We start from the raw sequence: 21366 nt of genomic DNA, 5'->3' as shown, positions 1-21366 counted from the left end.
TTTAAGTATATATACCTAGAAGATCGTTCTCTTTAATTTTCTATTTAACTAAATTACGACATCGTAAGATTTGTATATTTTTGTTTGGTCCTCGGCCTAACTAAAAAATTACATCTTTCTTCAAATTTCATAAAATTTCGTATCAACTCGATAACTCAGTTATTATCTTCTTGCAAGTCTTCATAGCAATACATTTAATATTTTATTCGTTATTAATTTCCTGAATTTTCAATTTCTACAAAATCAGACGCTAGATCCGAGAAATCGCATTAAAGCCAGGGAACCGCGTTGCAACAATTTAATTACAGGCCAATATGTCTTTTATACGTAGGTTCGAAGAATCGATCGCTATTATACGAGTTTCACAACGTTTAATCAGCAATTCTGTGCTCTCGTAATGCACGATCGACTAAACGTTAGCTGGACAGAGATATGGTCGACTTTTACGGCAACGGAATTATACAAATGGCCTGTGGCTTTCAACCTGATGAATTTTGTCGTGAATGTAACAATACGACCCCCAGGAACAAATTTAACTGTCTTGTAAAGAATTTATTGCTCTCGTTTTAGAAACATCTTTGCTCATTCCATGCTAATGCAATCGTTAACTTCATTTATTGGACACATTCGAACGAAAGCATTATCATTAAGCTTAGTAGTCGTAGTTTGTCGCTAAATTGTATCGAATACATAATTAGGATTTTCACAAGTCGGAGCTCGTCAGTTGAAATTCTTATAAATTTATTCTTTGGTTGCTAGAATAGATCGTATCCCTGTTAGAAAGTGGACATTTCTTTAAATACCTGATGTCTCTATAAATCCTTTGTTGAAAATATTTATTTAAATAATAATAAATATTTGTATTTATGAGCAATAATGTTAAACTTTCAATTCGAAGCTCGTGTATTTTGAAATACGAAGAAGAAGAAAGTAATTAGATGAATTTAGCGGTTTTTGTAGAACAATCGTTGCAAACAAAAGCGTGATAAAAGAAGTCACACGATGTACTTTACATTCGAGAAATATAAAGGGAGAGGTGAAGTGAGAAAAAGGAATGGAAAAATAAGCCGGGAGCTGTCATTTACGTAGCCAATTCCGCTGTCAGACGTTATTGGACAAGGAGATTTTAATAGAAACATACGGATAGAATTTTTATGGCACCGAACTTTCCTGATCCAACGAGAAATGTGACGTTCGCAGTTTCATTTTTGCCGGAGTCTGAATTCTTCGACGACGAATTATTTTCATGAAATCAAATTCCTTCCATTGAATTTTCCCTCTTACGTGCGCGAGATGGACAGAAGAGAATTCGCAATTCTGTTCACCGATGACACTGTTATCACAGAATGTGAACTACAGAATTCGTAGCTGTTACGATAAAAATTTTTTCCCTACCGTTCGTTCCTGTATTTTGTCATTTTATTTTATGGAACATACTAAACGTTACGAATAACAGCTCGACGTTATGGAATGTAATTTACTATGAAAAGGTTTCAGTCGCGACACGTTCAAAAATTTAATCGTAAATTTGTCGTTGAACAATCCTCGCTGCTGAATATTGTTTTTCGGAATTTTTATATCATATAATATAATTAATATATTTATATATATATACATGTACGTAGACTCAATGAAAATAACTGCAATGAAAATATTTTCATCTATAGAATAATTTAATATAAAATATCAAGCGAGCGATTTTATAATGAATATAATTTAAAGTGAATATTTAAACTCTCTCTCTTTGCCTCCGTCTCATGAATATCACGCCATTTTTTCAAGCATCTAAAAAATCGCGTTTATATTCATAGACAGAAGGTGCAAGTGGGTTAAAAATATTTCACACGATAATCGTCAAAGACATGAAACGGAAAGACTCGTTCGTTGTTCAAGGAAAAATGTTTGCAGCGTGTAAAAAAGGGAAGATAAAAATCTAGCACGATTAGAATGACGTAATTGGACTTATGATCGATAAAAGTTTGATTCTACTCACCCGTTGCCTCGTCCACCGGATTCGCCACCAGGTCCACTGCCGTTCTAACAAACAAAAAAACAAGTTTATTAAGAAACAAGCTTAGTAACAGTTCGAAAAAACCAAGGGGAGAACGCGCGTTCGCGCGAACGACGGCGCAGGCGTACGAAAAAATATTGTACACAGTCTTTAGAAACGCGTGGCCACTGGAACGAAATAGAAAGACAATTCCGAAAATAAATAAAAATTAAGAGAACGTTCGTATCCTCTGGTTTCGTTTCTTTTCTTTTTTTTCAATTGTTCGCGAGAAGCACGCAAAGAGGATTAGAAATTTCTTTCCATTCGTTTTTCGTGGCCATGCACGCACAATGCTTTGCCCTGTACACAAATCAGTCTCTTTTCGTCGACTTAAAAGGTAAGAAAAGCTCCGTTGAAACAGAGAATCGAGCGCTGATCGGAGACTCGAGAGGAAGAGGGTAATTTCTTCTTCGCTCGCAGCAACCCTCTTGCTCTTCAACTTACGACTCCAGAGACGACTGGAAAAGGGAAGAAATTCTCGTTGTTTTCATATATCGTCTTCTTCTTCCTTTTCTTCTTCTTCTTCTTTTACGTGCTACCTTTTTGCCGATGTGTCCTTTCTGTCTCGGCCACTTCCTCTCAGTTGTTGACTCAGATTAAAACCTTCTATCCTCGTGGCCGTTTTCTCTCCAGCCTTGTCACCTTGTCCGTTCCCACCTCTATTGCTCGCAGGCTCGCTTTTTGTCTCTGCGAATTCGCCCCGATTCTCATCGCGGCGTTCAACAACCGCGCAAACCAGAACCAGGGTCGAAGCAGCAACTTTCCAGCTTAATCTCTTTCTTCGTTTCCCCGACGAGTACATCCTTTTTCTAACCGTTAATTCCCTCCCCATGGATCACGGTTTTTTACTGATACTCGTTAATCAAAAGTTTCCAGGAGGATATTTTGGTTCAAAGGACGACGATTTCGGATGGTGGAACAACGTTGCTGATGTATTGGTCTCTAATAACTTTGCACCATCGAGATAAAGGATGATCGTATCTTTCGTAGCTTAGCCGTACGAAGAACGTTCCTTTCGTGGCAGGAGACTAAAATTCTTAATCAAAATTATTCACCTTCCAGCGACTCGTCTTATACTTCTCATCATTCCCCTTCGAACAATTTTATCGAATTTCGTTCTCATTCTTACTTCAGTCGTGTAATAACGTCTAGCCGATAATCATATGCGAGCAATAAGAATGGAAATTGCTGTGGAAATTTTATTAGAAAGATTTGTAGTGAATTTTCGTCTTTGATTTCCATCGTAGTCCTTCTTCCTCTCGCTCTCCATTCCCCACCTCTTATCGCCACGTATGCACTCGCCTGCGCCTTATCTGTCTATCCGTCTCGTTCGCCCGGTGTCGCACGAAGGAATGGAAGATTGGAGACAGTGTGTAACAGCCCGTATAAATATAATATCACGTACAATACCTCGTAAATTCTGTCAAGATAGAGATACAATATAAACTTATGGATAGCGTAACAAGTATATTTAGAGTTAGAGCCACAGGTATCTTCTTCGTCCCTTTCTTATTTCTTTCATCTTTCTCTTTTCCTTCCTTTCTCTTATACGCCGTTATTCACCGTTCGACGTCATCCCCCGTTATCTACCTGTCTCCTTGTCACTGCCCTAATTCTCGATCGTTTCGCGTGAACAGTCTTGCGGAAAAAGGGGGGGTTTCTTTTCACCCGAGAAGCTTATTTAGACAACACTGGAGCATGACAATTTTTACTTCGTATTCACCTTTTTTTCTTCGTTTTCTTATTTTTTTTTTTTACGTTTTTTCTTTCGTTCGTTTGCTTGCTTGCTTGCATTTTTATTTTTTTCGCCTTAGTTTTCGTTCGCGTGTAGCCACGAAGTGGGCGCCTTCGAGCACGTCCTCTGAATGAGAATAACGCTATTAACAACGTATCTCGAATTTTTCTCCTCGCGAAAACTCCGAAATCATTTGATCGGAATGTAGTTTTCGAACCGGCCGAACCGTCAATACAGGGACTGTTTTTGCGCTTGTAAAATCGCGTAGCAAAAATACGGAACGAGTTTTCGATAGTTTAGAATTTTTCTTTAGTATAGGTACGTTTTATAAAATGTTTGAACAAACTGGATCTATGTATTCGCTTGATAGGAGCAACTGCAATGGAATGATTATGCGTAAATGAACATGGATATGCATGGAGTTGATGTAATTTATTAGAATATTAATTTATCGCTAGACTTTACGCGATCAGATTGATTTATGTATGCGCGTTCTCAAAGAAATAATATCATATTTTACATTTTCAGCTAAAATCTTTGCAAAGTTCAGTTATAAGGGAGTATTTAATTTTGACATTTTATATCTTTATAGCTAATTATATGACGTTCAACGTGAAGCTTGAAAGCGATAGCTTCGGTAGGTTAGCTGGATGTTGTTATAGGCTGTTGGGAAATGAAAATCGCGTCACATCGGAAAATCATTTCGCAGAAAGTGCCTGATCCATTTTAACAGCGAATTCTCTTGCAATAAAATTTATACTGAAATTAAAAAAGTAGAAAATTACTTTATATTTAGAATAAAAGTAAAAAGGGTTCTAAGACGTCACTCTTCGTATTTGATTATTGGATCCTAAAAATTCCTATATACTAATACAGTATATCTTTCGTAAAAAGAAATTTGTCTATTATATTCTTTGTCTTTCTCTTAACTTACACCACACATTATCGGCAAATCAAATATTTTCCAAAATAAAATAATATAAATCAAGTCTAAGGATACTTTCAACGCTATTCTGATTCCGAAAGATTCTGAATCTTTTTAGTTAAAGAAATTTAAAGATAACCAATTACAAGAATTAATTTTAATTTTATCTTTTTATCGTCGAGATATGTTGTACTTTTTATGTCAAATCATACCACATATGCTCGATAATTCGCAACGATTACGTAGCGTGTAATAAGATTTAGAAATAAAACTTGTAATATTATATACTTGACAGTTTGTTCAACTTTCTCTCTCTCTTTCTCTCTCTCTCTCTCTTTCGTGTTATATCACACAAGGGTTAAATCTTACGATAAATGAATTTCCTGGTCCAGAACTAGACTATCTAGGATAGAAGCAAATATAATCAAGGGTGAAAACAAAGCCTTGTTGTTTATTCATGCAACCGAAACGTTATCAATTCTCGACAGAGACGCGCTCGAAGGCATGTTAATTACAACTGAGTAATTACTATACGCGTATAACCTACGTGGAATAGCATCGCTTCGCGAGTATAATTTTGACAAGCGTTTACTTAAGAACGAAAGTATCGTGTACTTATTACAGTGCTAACAAGTTGTCCATTACTGATTAGGCCTTAACAAACGTATGTACCTTCCCCTTATAGGCGTGTTGATCTGTGCGTTTTATGCAACAAATCAACGACCATATAAATTCACTCTACATAGATCGAGAAGCCTCGACCGAATGATTTTCATTAACCGAAAGATAGAGTATCTTTTGTGGTTGGCTTCTCTTCGTCCCTAGATGAGATATGAAATGTTTAGAAAATGGCAAACGACACCGATGATATGAGAAAAAGTGCGATAAAACGATGTGAACGCCTGACAGGACACTGCGACGATTTTTTGTTCAATAACACGTAAGGAACATTCGTATTGACTAATTATTAATATCATTTTTCGGCGACACTTCTCTCACCAAGATATCTACACTATCAGCCAGAAGTTTGGTACTGTTTAATCGTACTGATATAATAATCAATTAGCGCAGATTTCCAAGTCTTCGTTTTTCGATTCAAGATCGATGTTTTAAGCATCGGTAGTAGTCTACGTCGTTTTTATCAGCTTTCGTATTAATAAATTCCTTAGGGCTTTCATCTAATTTGAACCACGTTCGAATAAATCTTCACATTAAAAAAATATCTAACACTCTGATTCAATAAGGCTTTGATAAAAGAAAAAAGAAAAGAAAACCATATTCGGACAGAGTATATTAATGAAATGAGAATTTTATCAAGTACAGTAAGGTAGAACTAGAACAGAGCCTTTTAATCATTTATTTTTCAATCTTACTTCGTACCCTTTTACCTTCTATAATTCTGTGATTAATGTACCTCGAGCGGTTCACTTTCAAAATTAAAAATTTAGCCGTATTAAGAAACTTCCTACCTGAAATTTCTTAACTTTCGTCCGAGAAAATTGTTGTACTTGGTGAAACGCGTTATACGTAATTCCAATTTTCCGGTGGATAGTGTAAGTAGCTAAGTACTTCTTAAACTTCAATGTTATTCATTAGATGGCCAAAATTTCTGACATTTACAGAGACTTCTAATTTTATATAAAAGACGATTTTTCATAATCTAAATGTTATTAACATTAGAGAATTTCACGTGGAATTTCGTCGTCGCGGTGTCTCGACGAGCTGATATATTCATGATACAGCTTTCGAGAGTTGCTGTTGCTTATCCATGCTCCAGAAACCTCGTGTTCAGGGATTCGGATTTTTGAGTCTGATTGATTGATCGATCTGTAATCGATGGACATTGAGGAAGGGGCTGCTGCAACGATTTACGGTATGAATCGGTTGTGTGAACTAACGACGCAGTGATATGTGAGAGGAAATTGATACGTGAGATTGATACGTTTCAGGTGATAGGTGACTAAATACCTAGGCAAATCCTTTGTGAATGTTCGCTGTTTTCGCAATTAAACGTTTAAGATTTAGATTCTTTTGATATATATATATAAGCTGCTTTCTCTTTTTCATAATTATATATTAGATTTATTATACTTGTATATATGTACTTACAGCGATATAAGCTATCTGTTTCATTAATCTTTAAACGTATAATGGTACCGTACTAAAACTTGAAATAATTTATTTTTCCATCTGTATTTTCTATCCCTGCCTGATACACGACGAATTACGACGAGATTTAGATAACATAATATATTCCAAAGCAGGAGAAGCAGAAGAAGTATACTAATACGTAGAGTATTCTTCTTTCACTTATATTCATATTTACAAGCCTGAACCTATCATCACACGCTTTACATTTTTCTTTTCGAAATAGAGTTTAAAAGCTGCCTATTCGAGAACTCCTACGAGACATTACGGCAAAGTTGTCTTATCAGGAGAATTATCAACAACTTGGTGGTCGTACAATAGAATTGAAAATTATGGGAAAAGTGTTTAGTACTTGTATACAACTTCATCGTGCAAATCATTTTTTTCTTTTTTACGTTGAACACGAATCGTAGTTGAAAAGCATCGATTAAACTTTACTTCTGAAAATCAGTTATCGTATCATCTCGACAATGCCTACATACATACGTCAACGCCTGCTGCGTGACTAGCACCCAAGGCCACACTGATATTTTTAACCTTTTCTGCTCTCTTAAATGTAAATTCAAGTTTAGGAAAGTTTCTACGCTAAGTATAATGTAGCTGCAAAGCTACTGTCGAAGATAACCACAAAAATTTGAAAAACTCTCCTAAAATTGTACAGTTTCTACCGCTAACAAACTTCTAGCAAACTTCTCGGAAAAACAGAACGGAGCGTAGAACGCAAATATTAGAAAATGTAAAGCAACGATTAGTATCGCGTTAATAAAATTTGCATACGTATTTTCGCTAACAATAAGCATGTATGATTTATTCGAATTTTTTTCTGTACGAAGAATGTGTTTAAATACCTAATTACGAATGTTATTTCTGGAAATAAATGATCAGATTACTTTCATTTATGATCGAGACGATTATTCGTTACTTTACGAAACGTAAAGAATTTCTTAATCCGCAACTAGTTCAAGCAACAGCTTGTTTGTGACATGCAATCGTCACTGAAAATGTTTCGTGAAAAAAGTTATATCGAGATGTATAAAGTCTTATCACGCTTGCCATTTTCCGAAGGAAATAAAAATTTACCTGTGACCAAGATTAATCTACACTGACGCGGATAGCGTGTAGAATGGAAATAACTATAAACAGTATGTTTCTCCTGTGTTTACGTATATGAAAAAGCAGCTAGAAATAGCTATAAGTGTTGCTGCATAATAATCTTTCAATTAATAATATTAGCAGATTGACAAGTTATAAATTGCAGATTACAAACTTATTCATGCTACGATCCTTGTCAAACGTAACCAAATAGCAATTAATTTATGTTAACATCTGATTGTAAAATTTCATTTGTTTTTATTATCAAACCTGTTACTATCGTGCGAGCGCGTTTATCAATCCCGATAATCTGTAATTCGTGACTTACAAAATGATATTAGTGACTGATTATTAGTGACTTCACTAATGATTATGTATAATAAATTACGTATGTAGTGTTCAATTATGCAACACGGTCCTGATATAAAAGCCAAATCTTCCTTTAATCTCTTTCAGTGGTTCCTAATCGATCTGAAAAGCGTTCTTTTCTTCGTTTCGTAAAATTTATCGTTTAACTTGCTTCTCGCTTTAAATACTAAACTCGCATTCGAATCTATTCTTTGACAGAAGGAACAATTCTGAAAGCTTGTTTCAACTTGGTTGTCACTGTGTTTATACGAGCGACTTTGATCAACTTCGCGTCCATCACCAGGCAATCAATCGTCCAACCGAAAGTTGCCTACTGTAAACGCAGCTTTATTTAACAAAGCAGCGGCAAAGAATGCGCGCGTGCGCGCTGGAAATGTCGGTCACCGGTGTTTTGTTCATAGAAATATGTGTAAAGATAGATTACACGAGTCGTATGTTACCGTGCGCATGATTGGATGCGATATGGAAATAGAAAGAGATCGCTGCATAAAGACTCCTTCTATCTTTGTGTAATCCGACATTGCACGCTGACGCCGTTCGTTACTCGGCGTTACAGACATATTTATTGTACGAATGTGCTTCTATGCAACGTTTTCTTTCTATTGCTATATCACAGTTTCAGCTTGCTTACGTACTCTATCTTCGTATCTCTGTCTTTATGGTTTTGCTTCACCAGAAACTCGTAGCGCGTAATTTGTCAGCGAAAAGCGAGAAGTCAAATATAAAAGAGCGCTTGATAAATGAAAGGTGGAGTGCGTCACGTTTCTATGTGTCGCAAGCCGACGAAGACACAGGAATTTGACCCATTTTCTTTAGCTCGTTTGTCTTTTGACCGGTAATCGACAAAGAAAAAATGTACTTTTTCATTTCCGGTAACCTCGAATCGAGAGAAGTTATGGGATAGGAAAAGGTCGAATTGTTTTCAAGTGAAATCCAAGAGAATTGGATCGATGAAGGGTACATAATTTCCTTCTCCTTGTTGACGTTTGGTGTTTGATAGCAGTTTACTCGAGTTTGTCTTCTTGCGTCAAGTAATGATAAACGAAACAATGGAATATCTATATGAATGTTTTTAATTGTATAGATGTAAATACATTCGTGATTTCTTTTTTAAGTTTACTGTTATTTCATGTAAATAAATTTCTTCTCGCAATTACTCGATTTATCGAATTGTTATATATTTTTTAAACGCCGTAATTGTTAGAATAAATGCTAGGATTTCCATACGTGGTTAATAATATGTAGATTATATCTATGGAGACATCATTCTTGAAGGTCATAAAAAATATAGAATTATGGTTGTAAAATGATCGAACGAGCAGTAAAATTAGACTTTATCTTTCATGGTTGCCAATGATACGAAGTGTGAAAGGGATTTTGATATTACAGAAAAACATAATATGAAAATATGATGATCGATGATACTGGGAAAGTATGAAATATACGAAGAGAATTTGGCCCTCTAAAGTCTTCGATTAAAGAAGAATGACATTTCTCGAAGATTAAATTGTAGAAAGAACTGCGCAGGTTTTATCGTGATAAGATATCTTGAAAACTTTGTTCTAAGCTTTTCTGGTACTATGTTACTGTGACTATCAGATCGGGAACCACTGATGCAGATCAAAGTCAACTGGACTGTAACCTGAAGCTTGCAAGCGTCACTCAATCGTTTTCCAATTTCGCTCGGTTATATCAAGATTTTGTCAGTCGGAGAATTCGTCGCCGACGCATAAAACTAGTCAATAACGTTGTCTTTTATATCCAGATACTAAAACTATAATATGGCAGTGGATTAGATTGTTTTACTAAGTTTTTCTTCTATTTTAGAAACAATTTGATATTCTTGTCGATATGTTTCAAATTTCCGATGGTCATAGTAATTTTATGGTTACGCGTCTTATTAGAACGGAGATTAAGCTTCGCAAAAGAGGCGGTAGCTTTTCGATGGACGGTGCTTGTGAAATCGTATTGTTTGAACGTCTTTCTCTCAATAAAAATGTATAATTTGGATATAACCGTTCAAAAACGCGATGTTAGATATTACAAAATAAAAGAACGATGATTAAATCAATTCTAAATTTTATGAAATCACAAGTATGAAAAAGAACGTTCAGCCGGTTGATTGTATATCAGAACAGGAACGAGTTACGATTTAAAATTCGTATTTTAACTCTGCTTCAGTGACGTACTAATGGGGATGTCACAGAATTGGCGTTTTATTTACACATCGCGGTTGGAACTATAATTAATGCAAGTAACGCGTAAACACGTAGCTGTATGAGAATAACGCGCTGTAAACAAGTCAATGGAAGAGCTTCCCGCATTTTGCGAAGCAAACAACTCCAGGATAATTTGCATCTCATTCAAGATCGAACTGCGAAAACTACGAACAAGCCCAATGACCGATATGCATATGTAGGAAAAATTGGATCGATTCGCTACCCGATGACCTCAGGTCCTCCATATTGACGAAAAAGTGATATGATTGTGGCAATGGAAATGTGAAAAATGAGAAAGTTTTAAGACAGGAAATAACGGATGAGGTAGAAAAGTAATTGGATCGGAAGTAATTGAAAGATTAAAGGGATGATAAATGGGGGAAGAATAGTTATGGGATAATGTGAAATAATAAATGAAAATTACGGGATAACGGATAAAGAAAACCGATATAAATACTTAAAAACTGCCGCTATTAGGAGAAACATATTATAAAACAAGAAAAAGGACAAGGAAAGTAGAATCGTAGATTTCGCGGAAATTTTGGAGCAAGACTAAAGTATGCAAAGAAGAAGACAATCGTAAAGTAATAACACAAAAGTTCCAATAAACAACATATTGACGAAAAAATTTCCCATTAGTAGAAGGAAAATGAATTATTTAAAAATATCAATTAAAAAAGCTAATAAAGAAAGATATTGACAAAAACCAATCGATAGAATAATGTAGCAGTAAAAGTGGTAAAAAATCGTGGGTATATCCAAAATGGAGAAACAGTCGAAATAACTTCATTCTGTCAACTACAACCCAAAGCCGAGTCAATACTCGTCTAAAAAAAAGGATCGTCTAAAAAAGCTACAGTAGATAAAAACGCAGCACAACCAAATAATTCAACGCGAAGAACCAATACGAGCAACGAACGTAGTCGACGAGAAACGTAAACTACCTCAGCGTGGAATAAATAATCGATCGTGTGTACACATGAAAGATTCAGATTCAAAGAGGGTCAACGGAACACGGGAAGCACGGATAAGCAAGAACTCTGTTCGTATCCCAGCGATAACAAGAACGCTGTGATACGCATGTACATATTTGTGATATGTCGAGCTGTACGCGTGCAACGATAGCGGTATAGGTTGTGCTAATTGCGCTAGTGGAGCAGCCAGTTACAGATCCCATGTGCTAGTCCGGTAGTCATCCCACGGCTCACGCTGTGGTTTATTCTCGAGCGTTTCGAATAAAACGGTCGGCTTAACCGGTCGTTAAATTTGTGGCGATAAGCCGTTTTATGCAGCCAAGAAGATAGCCATCCGCGTGCGTGTAATTGAGCGCCTGCGAACGCTCGTTTGCGCTCAATGGCCACGCTGCATCACGGGCTTAATGATGTCAAACGTGCCTCAACAAATTTCAGTCGTATACAATATTTCTGTGGATCACGGCTGATCGATTCGACGATAGTGTTTTCATGGAGATTCGCGCGATTTTCAGATGCGTTAAGGGTAACAATGTTTGTGACCTGCTTACAGCGATCAAGGGTTTTAGTGGATTGGATGAATTAGGGTAGCGTGATCGTTTTTCCGATAGACAGAGATCATCTTTGTAAGATGATTATCAGCTATTGAGTTATTACTGACAGAGTTGCTAGTTTGGATTTATTGCTAGAGATAAGAATAAATTGTTTATTTGTTTGTGCTTGCAGATTGTATCGGAGACTATAATATTTCTTGCGTTTTAAATTATACGTAAATAACGGCAAATAGTTTTATGATATAAAAGATAATATATTTTTTGTAGATATTTTACTGTTGCTTTACTATGCTCGGCTTACTTTTTGAATGTCCATCTTCTTATCAGCAGTATATTTATATGCATATATTTATACACTTGTTGATACAGTGTTTTTTGTAGAACTTGTTCAAAATGGGATCATAGAGACTAATATTTAGATAGGTATACTGTTACATAACTTTCCTATATATGTAGCACCCTGTATATTATTGTATAATTATTTTAGCGTGTTTTAAGTATTTAGTTTAAGACCAACATCGACAAGTTCATTAATCCTCATATTCTCAAAGCTATTAGACTAGCGAAATTTGTAAAATACTGTATACCACTAAAATTTCATGTCACGTTATTGTTTTCGCTTTTCTTTCTGTCTGGCTACAGTTTGCTATATCTTATTTCTATAAAGCTTAATGCCATCCATTCTCGGATGCCTTTAGAATTCGACGAATCGATACGTTTAGAAGCTATAAGGAAGATTTATCTATAAAAAAGTTAGCAAACAAGTGGAGTCTGTTAACAGTTGATGTAATATGTAGAATATTGACGAAACTTCTGCCGTGTTAATTATAATCTTTCTGTAGAATATGATTATGGAATAGTCAGCCAAGTTAGAAAATAATATTCATATGCTTTTCTTTCGATCGTGAGACGCTGTGATCCTTTATATCTTCTTCTTATCGTCAAATAATTTTGATATATATAGTGAAAAATGACTTGAAGAAATGAAATGAAAAATTCTTTCATTTGAAATTGTCAAATCTAAGAAGAATATTCCATTTTATGCTTTAAAAGCGACGAATAAATTATTGCACGTTCATTTCAATACTCATCTGTTCGTTCAATGAGATGTATAATTTACTAACAAAGAGCAACATTAAAAACTGTTCTCATCCAAAAAGGTACTGCGATAAGACGTTTAAAGATGCCGGAAACGTTTTTTAGTCCGTGGTAGAAAAATGTCTACAGTAAAATGGCAAATCGTCGAATAAATATCTTCGGTATTGAGAAAGTATGACAGTACAAAATTGGAAATCCATGCGTACAAAAGTCAAGAATGGATCGTGTATATGAATACAAAGTTTGTATTACAAACTCCAAGTAGATCTTTACAAATACACACGTAGAAAAATTCAAGTTTCGAAATCTTGATTGTACAAAATACCGTCAACATCTTCGTAAAAATTACGCATGTACAAAAGCTATGTTGCTCGTTATATTCACGAACTTTGCATTTTTCGAACTGATGCGCTCTTCGAATTAAGATATTTACCGAATACTTGAGATTTGTTAGGTTTTGTATCAAGTCAGTTTTATATTCTATTGTTCGTAATCAATTTCATTTAGAGCTTCTGGATGTAAATCGTGCCCTACTTTACAAAAAGAGATCTTTTGCAACATCCTACACAGCTTTATAAATATTTCATGACTTACTAACACTTTACTGTGCTCGGTGTTTGCACAACTTACATTGTACGTCGCTAGACACAGGTCCGATAGTTTAATATAAAAATTTGTGAAACTTTTCAGAGAAATAATTTCATTTTTAATATTATTTACACTTTGCTAATGAATTCTCAATAACAGAGTCAATTAGCACAGACAAAGAACGTCATTAAGACACGAATAAAAATCAATTGCTGCATTATTGAAAAAAGATCTATGAACGCAATGTTGCATAGAAAAATTTCTTCAACTTTTAAAGGGAAATATAATTCTACAATTCCTAGCTTCCGTCTACATTAATTTTGAATATCTTAATAAGGATTAATTATTATGAACAGAGCAGGTGTCATTAAAATCTTAACAAAAATGAATTACGATATTAAAACATCCAGATATTACAAAATCCAGATATTACGTTAAAAGTATCTCTCTGAGAAGTTGGGAAGAATAAACGATTTGAACGAGCACTACCTCATAAAATATCGAACTTTAATATAGCAGTGCAAGGCTGTTCGCATGATTCGCGCCACCCCCGAGATAATAGAACTCCTGAAGTTCATACTTCCGGCTGCATGATGTAGGTCGTAGCGTGCAATAATTTCGCTCGTCGTGAATTGCATAGAAACACGTGGGTCCGGTGTCCCGTGATAAATGATCAAAGTTAAATGCGCTCCTTTTACGAGTCGTGCAAGTATTAAAGAAGGATTTACATGATCACTGGAACTTTGAACGAGCGAGCTAACCCGCGAAATATATTTCCTTTTACCGTGTGCTTTGTTCGCGAGAATTGAAATTAAACCGATCAACATTTACGCGCGTGCGCGACGTTTCAAAAGACGATTCGTGACAGTAAATTTTACAGAGTTTCGACGAAGATTGGATGGAATAACAAAGATCTTCGAGACAAACGAGTTGTTAGAGTTGTACGAGTGTAGTAGAGAGCAAGGTGACGGTTATCGAAACTGACGTTGCAACAGATACGCAACATTGTTGATGGAGATGTACTGAGAAATTAGAAAGAACAGGTGATAGATGTGCTACGATCAAGCAACAATGAATGATTTAAAATTATGAAATGCAAATCTTCCATAGGAATGCTATGTATGCTACAGGAACGATATTATAATGATGCAAAGCAAATGAAATTTTTAGAGTAATTTCTGTTACGATAGATTTGTCTAACGGGTGTTAAAGGAGCTAGTCAAATAAATGTGTGCTTCTCTAATTCATGTATTAATTTGGATTAAAAAATGTATGAACTATGCTATTTCTGTAAATTTTCTCTTATAAAAGTTATTTTCTAATATACGTTAATTCTAAATTTTTCGTTATTTTTATCTTACCTATTATTTTTCAATTTGATTTCTTGAACAGTTAATATGAATCATAATGTACACTTTCTTAAATTAATGTTTTCATTAGATATTAAATCATTGATCGTTCCGCGTGTTAGAACGAGTCTTTCTGGACACGTGTTTAATTGTGAAACACGACAGAGGAATAACGCATCTGACAAAAACGAGAACAACGTTACGATACTTTTAATTGCCAGCTTTTTCTTAATTTTTTCTTTTCACATTTCTTTAAGTTCTTTTTATACACCGTTACCGCTCTCAGGCTCCTGTTATGCATCATTCCTTGCTTTCTTAACCGGAAAATCTACGTTAAACCAACGAATTTGCCCCTGTTTTCCAGAAAGTTAAGAACAGAGTCTAATTATGTGTTACTCTTTTAGAAACTTTTTCTTGCCTCGAGCAATTTGCTTAAACTGTAAAGCATTTCCTTTACGCGGAGTGAAGATGAAGACATAACAAGAGCATTTTAAAGTCTGATCCACTTTCTTCAGTCGAACATCAACTAAATTGAATGGACTACATTCTCGGTTTCTTTATTGCAATTAAAACGCCGATATTAATGCAAATAGAAAAACATTATCAGCTTGTTTCTAATTATTCTTTGTTCCTTTCTGTTTTACTTCAAATTTATTTTCATCCTTTAATTCTGACGATGTTTCGATTAAGAGAAGGTTACTTTTAACTAAGTTCTCTCTTTTTTGTTCTTTGTTTATAAATATAAAACAGTTTCGAAGTGAGTATTTAATTTCAGTTGGAAGGTTCGCTTAAAAAGCTCGTTTAAAATTGGATCGACGAAGGACAGGAATATTTCAGGCGATAATGCATTATACAGAGAAAATAAAATAAACAGAACGAATCAAAACATTTTTTTCTAAATATCTATCTCAAACTACTATCTATTAAGAAACTGATGGAACTTGCAAATACATATCAGCAATACATAGATCGAATCAGCGTCTCTCAATCTCGTTTTCCTTTCCCTAAAACCTGCTATCTTTTATCATCCTTTCTATTTTGTAACATAAACATTGTCCTATGTTTGTTCATCTCTTTCAAAACACCGTACGCTTCTCTGCAAAAATTAAAACAGACGAGAGAAAGGAAAACAGTCCTAAGCAGCTGCAACATTATTTTCACGTAGCTGACACGTGACTAGATGGTTCGAGTATCAACGCATTCCATTCCCCGGAAAGCAACCGGGACACAACCTTTTAGACATCACGATCGACATCACCAATACCACCAATGTCGACCATTTTCTCACTCTTTGCCCTACAAGTTTGCCCCTGTCGTAACCCAATGCCTCTAGACTCGTTTCCGTGCATGAGCCAGTGAGATGCAACCCGAGCTACACGTTTCCCTCGCCGCGCGTTTGCCAGTTATCACACGAAAGCTTCTTACCCTACGTAATATTCTGTCCCCCTGGAGAATACACGGCTAAACGGTTTCGTTAAGTTATTAATTGACACAAAACTACCGCGTAGACTATAATACCATTACAATACGTGTTTAGATATACCTTGTGACGTGTGCATGTACTTGTGTGTTCTTGTTTGTATGCGTATGTATGTATACGTATGTGTGTGTGTATTCGTATGCGCGTGAGTCAATACACGTGAAACGCGTGGGTGTGCGAGTAACGCGCGTCCGTGAGAGAACAACCGGGGCTTTTCGCGAAAAGCTTCGCATGCCGGAAACGAAGCAGCTTAACAGTAGTATCCGTCGAGTATGACCCTTATGGCGGCCTTAGCCACAGCAAAGCCGAGGCTACACGAGTGTTCGAGGCTCGCCGGTAACAAGCGGTTTGATCTTCGGTTACGGAGGTAAACTCTCGAACTTCGGTCGCGTTTCCACTGTAAACCCTTGTCCACATTATACCGTTCTCTGGATTTTACCATCCTCTGGATTTTACTACTGTTTCCTGGTTTCGAGCGTTTCTACGAAACTCGTTCTACCTTTGCATAAATCAACATTGATTTTTTAATCTCTAGTTGATTACTAAGATCGATGCCATACTTACGTGCTAGACACTCGCGTGGCTTATTTACTTTAGTTCTATTAGTAATAAATATTTAGTTTTTATTTTATCTTCGACGATACTCGTTCACGAGATTGATTGCCAGTTTCTCGCGCACTACCCGAAGAGACTAGGATTTTATTAGGCGAATATCCCGCCAGACGGGAACTCTATCGCGTGCCTAATCAGCTGAGCCAGCCTGAAATATGGACCTACTTGGTGCGGACGCGATCTTCCTACTTCATCGATCCCCGACGATCTTCTCTCGCGGAGATCGCTGTACTTGTATAACGACGCCACGCGATTTTTCAGTTTCGAAGATGATCCCGCGTGTAGAGTGCAAGTTCCAGAAGCTGCGCGAACTACTCGAAGATTCCTGTGAACCTGGACTCACGAGTACGCATCGTCGAATAACGTCCGCGTGTTTCGAATCTGAATTGGCATGGAGAAACTTCTCGTTCTTGACTTTGATTGATCTTTTTCTCTTATGCAAAAAATTGAGAACCAGTTCGAGACTTAAATGGAAGCCGAACGTCTCCATCGACATGGATGTCTAAGGTTCCTGCATTGTATAAACGAACCGTGTACTCTTGCTTTTAGACACAGTTTCCTGTTCCATCGATTTGAATTTTAATAGGAAGCATCTTGATAGAAATATCGAGTGATGTGGAAACGTTATTCGATGACCGATACGAAGATCCAAAGGAATCTTTGAATAATTTCAGCCTCGTATCGGACTGGAAAAAGACCGCTAAGAACGTGTTAGACACAATGACACCGTGACAATATGCATATACAATATCCATGATCGTTAGAATCGTACAATATAGATACACAGTTAACGTCACTAGACGCGAGTACGTATCTTTTGTTTCGTTTGGATCTTCATCCTTGCTTACTTGCGCCTTAATTCGTTTCATATAAAAGTGAGAAATGGTACACAATTGGTCCGGGTGTTTGTTCGTTGGATCTCGTTCGCAAAGCGTTTCAAAAGGGAGATGGTCGTGTGTTCCGCGAATGTAAACGGAATTCACGATCCTTCTACGTTTTGTTGGAAATAATTCAACGAAGGAAAGGTCGGTTAATGCGTGGCGGCTTGATCACGGTCGAATAAAACGTATTTATAGGCTGTTCGAAGATACAGAGGAGACTCCCTCGAAAATTCGATTCATCTCTTCTTATTTGATTAAACGTTCGTTCCAATGCATTTCGCGTTACTTTCAGATCATAAAGAGTCTGTCTCCTTATGTGCAATTCCGTGAAATTCACTTTTGCTCATGAATTGCAAATATGCAATTGTGCTTTTTGTTTACTGTTACGAATAATTGATTTCATTGTCTTTCATCTTAGTCTAGCTTTTTCGATTTTCTCCTTCACTTTCTCTGTGTTTGCAGAAATTCTAAGATCCAAGCACGATACGACACGACGATCAACGATGATAATTGCAAGTGAATTCAATGATAAGAAATGGAATTAATAGGTGGTGATTCCTTGTTTCAAAATTTTCAATTTTCCAAATTACATACAATTTCCTTCCTGTATCTTCTATTACGTGATGAAATAAATTAAAAAATGTAGAAATTAGCAATGGTACGGTCAACGACGAACGATAAATTTTTCATATGAAAACACTTTCTATATTGAATTTCTTGTAAATTGATCTCCTATTGAATTTGAATTGTTTGGATTTCGCAATACGTAAATAATTTTCCGATAATCCCATTTAATCAACCTACGTTCAATCATTTAAACTCGTCATTAAAGAGTTTCAAGCAATAGAATACATGTATTTTACCTTTTAATCACTTGTGTCACTTTCACGTGGTTATTGTTATTGCTTTCGGAAAGAACGTTTTCTATGAGCGGCACGTGTCGCCGCATGGAATTGTTAAGCGCGCGTCTAACTGCAATTTCGTTGTATTAGGAAAAGTAAAGAGGAACGTTAGCTGCATGAAATCTCGAACTATACGGCATCGTATCTTGAAACTATCACGTCCTTTGTTCCTCGCTACCATAAATTCGCAATAAGCAGCTCGTTCTCTTTTCTCATCTTTAGGAAGAAATGGGATTCCAGCGTTAAACGTGGCTTTTATCGAAGGTATTTGATTTTACGATCACGTGTAAAATGAGATCCTTTCAGGATTATGAGAAATGTAATTTATTTTACAATAATTAATTTCTACAGATTCAACGTCATTTTTATCGCCAATCGATTGGCATAGTTGAAAGGAGAAACTTTTATTTATTCACAGATAACGAACGTAATTGGAAAGTCCAAAGAATTTTATTTTAGCTCGTTTTATAGAATGTCACGTAAGCCTCCTCTCATGCTCCTATCTGATCCAATTTTCAACAATTACGATGTGTATCATGTAGCGTGTAATCGCATGATCCTAAAACGACAGTAATCTTCGTAGAAAGACATTTAATCTACGGTAGCTGTACATCACCAGAATAATCCAACAGCTTCCTGTTTAATGTCCTACATATTTCATAAAAACAAAACGCCAATAAATATCGGTAAAAGTCTCGCTTCGTTTTTACAAATCGAAACAACTTTCACGTACAATTACAAATTTCTTAAAAAAGAAACGATCGAATCGAATGGGAAAAAAGTTAATGGAACAATGCAATCAGCAAAAATAAGTCCTGGAGAAATAAACGAAAAAATTGTATTTCTAAAGCACGAGTGAAAAAACGGATACTACTGGCAATTAAATGCTTGATCAATATCAAAGGTACTCGAATCACCACGCCGGTACAACAGCAAGACCCGATGGAAAAAAAGAAGCATTAAAAAATTGCTGTAGAACAATTCACTAGATACAAAGAAACTTTAGTTTTTGAAAGTCTGTTAACAATAAGACCGACGGCTACGGATTAATTGAAAATTTATCGATACCAAGCTTCCATTTCTGGTTTCGTTTGACGTGGTAGGTTTCTATATTTTGACACTGACTTGAAATAGACTGATCTTTACGGAACACAGAGGAAAGCTTGTTTCTCGAGGAATTACTATCATCTTGTAACAGGAAAAAGTCAGCTTTAATTTTTCATATCGTTTTTCTTGAAATAGCATTGTCACATTTAGGAAATCAATTTTTCATAATTTTGGAAGGAAAACGTTTTACAAATTATAGGAAATCTATGAATGACTAAATCGTAAGTAGAGTGAGGATGAATCGTGTTCTAGTAACTCGATGAATAAGTATTAAATCTTTTAAGTTTACTTTAGTTTGTTATGTAAATTTATATAAAAAGGAGGTCAATTTTCTATTAAAAACGTAATCCCACTAAATTTTCTTCTACTCGTTGTACAAAGCTTTTTCTACAATGCATCGAATCTTTTATAAACTTTGAAAAGAGCTTTAATGTATTTCGAATCTGTTCCCTAAACAGGGAATTTCCCTTATGTTGATGCAACAGTATGCAAAAGTTCTAAATGTAAAGTATTTGCCCAGTATTAGTTAATTTTGATATCATTTCTGAAAAGACATTTAAATCCAACAATTAGTAGCTACCCCCTCACCCTCACTGTTATATTGATTAATTTAAATTAACTATTATTCCGTGTTACATCTAATAATTTTTTTGTTTATTTCGTTTTTTACATTCTCCTCACTCTCTTCTTAGTACCTACTCCTAAAATCTGACTTCCTCGTCATCTTTTTCTCCTAGCTCGTTCTAAGTGACTTCATAGAAAATTGCCCACATGGTACGCCTTCTCCTAGATCGAGGTCAGGCTTCTACTACAACAGCATTATCAAGAAATCTGTTGCGCAGGAAAAATCATAAAAATGCATCACCATCCTCTATACCATTATCATCTCTTTTACATAACACGTAGAATCATATCCAAAAGGTATATTTAACTACCCTTATAAAACCAATAACCTAGTTCGTATAAAACTTTCGCAAATTGCAGTATGAGCCTGTGTTCCTATTATTATTAAATATGAACTTTGTCCCTTCTGGCAACACGACCTTCCCCTATACCAAGCCATTTGCTATTTAACACGACCATAGCCGACAACGCCCCTCGATAATCAACCCTTCGCAGAAGGGTCTGATTGCTAATTATCCAGTCACGTGGATACACCAACCATCTCACCGCAATTTCCCTTTCCTCTCGAATATCGCTTTGGAACGAGGGCCACGACAATTCTCCCGACTTTTTGCTGCTATTGACATCACCGGCGAATCACGTCTCGAAAGACCAGGCGGCCA

The 21366-nt window shown here is 35.9% G+C and overlaps 1 protein-coding gene across 13 annotated transcripts in view; it reads right to left on the bottom strand.

Moving 5' to 3' along the window:
• Window positions 1-21366, bottom strand: part of LOC122568763 (protein unc-13 homolog B) — a 377765-nt gene that overhangs the window by 94717 nt on the left and 261682 nt on the right. For all 13 annotated transcript variants that reach the window (XM_043728897.1, XM_043728898.1, XM_043728901.1 and 10 more), the window contains one exon: window positions 1994-2037. In XM_043728897.1, coding sequence (XP_043584832.1) covers window positions 1994-2037 — 44 coding nt within the window. The remainder of the gene's footprint in view (window positions 1-1993; window positions 2038-21366) is intronic.

Source organism: Bombus pyrosoma, linkage group LG6 (assembly GCF_014825855.1).
Source record: "Bombus pyrosoma isolate SC7728 linkage group LG6, ASM1482585v1, whole genome shotgun sequence".
In the NCBI taxonomy this organism is placed as follows: Eukaryota; Metazoa; Arthropoda; class Insecta; order Hymenoptera; family Apidae; genus Bombus; species Bombus pyrosoma.
The sequence above is the reverse complement of the archived record's forward strand: the minus strand, read 5'-3'. Positions and strand labels throughout refer to the sequence as shown.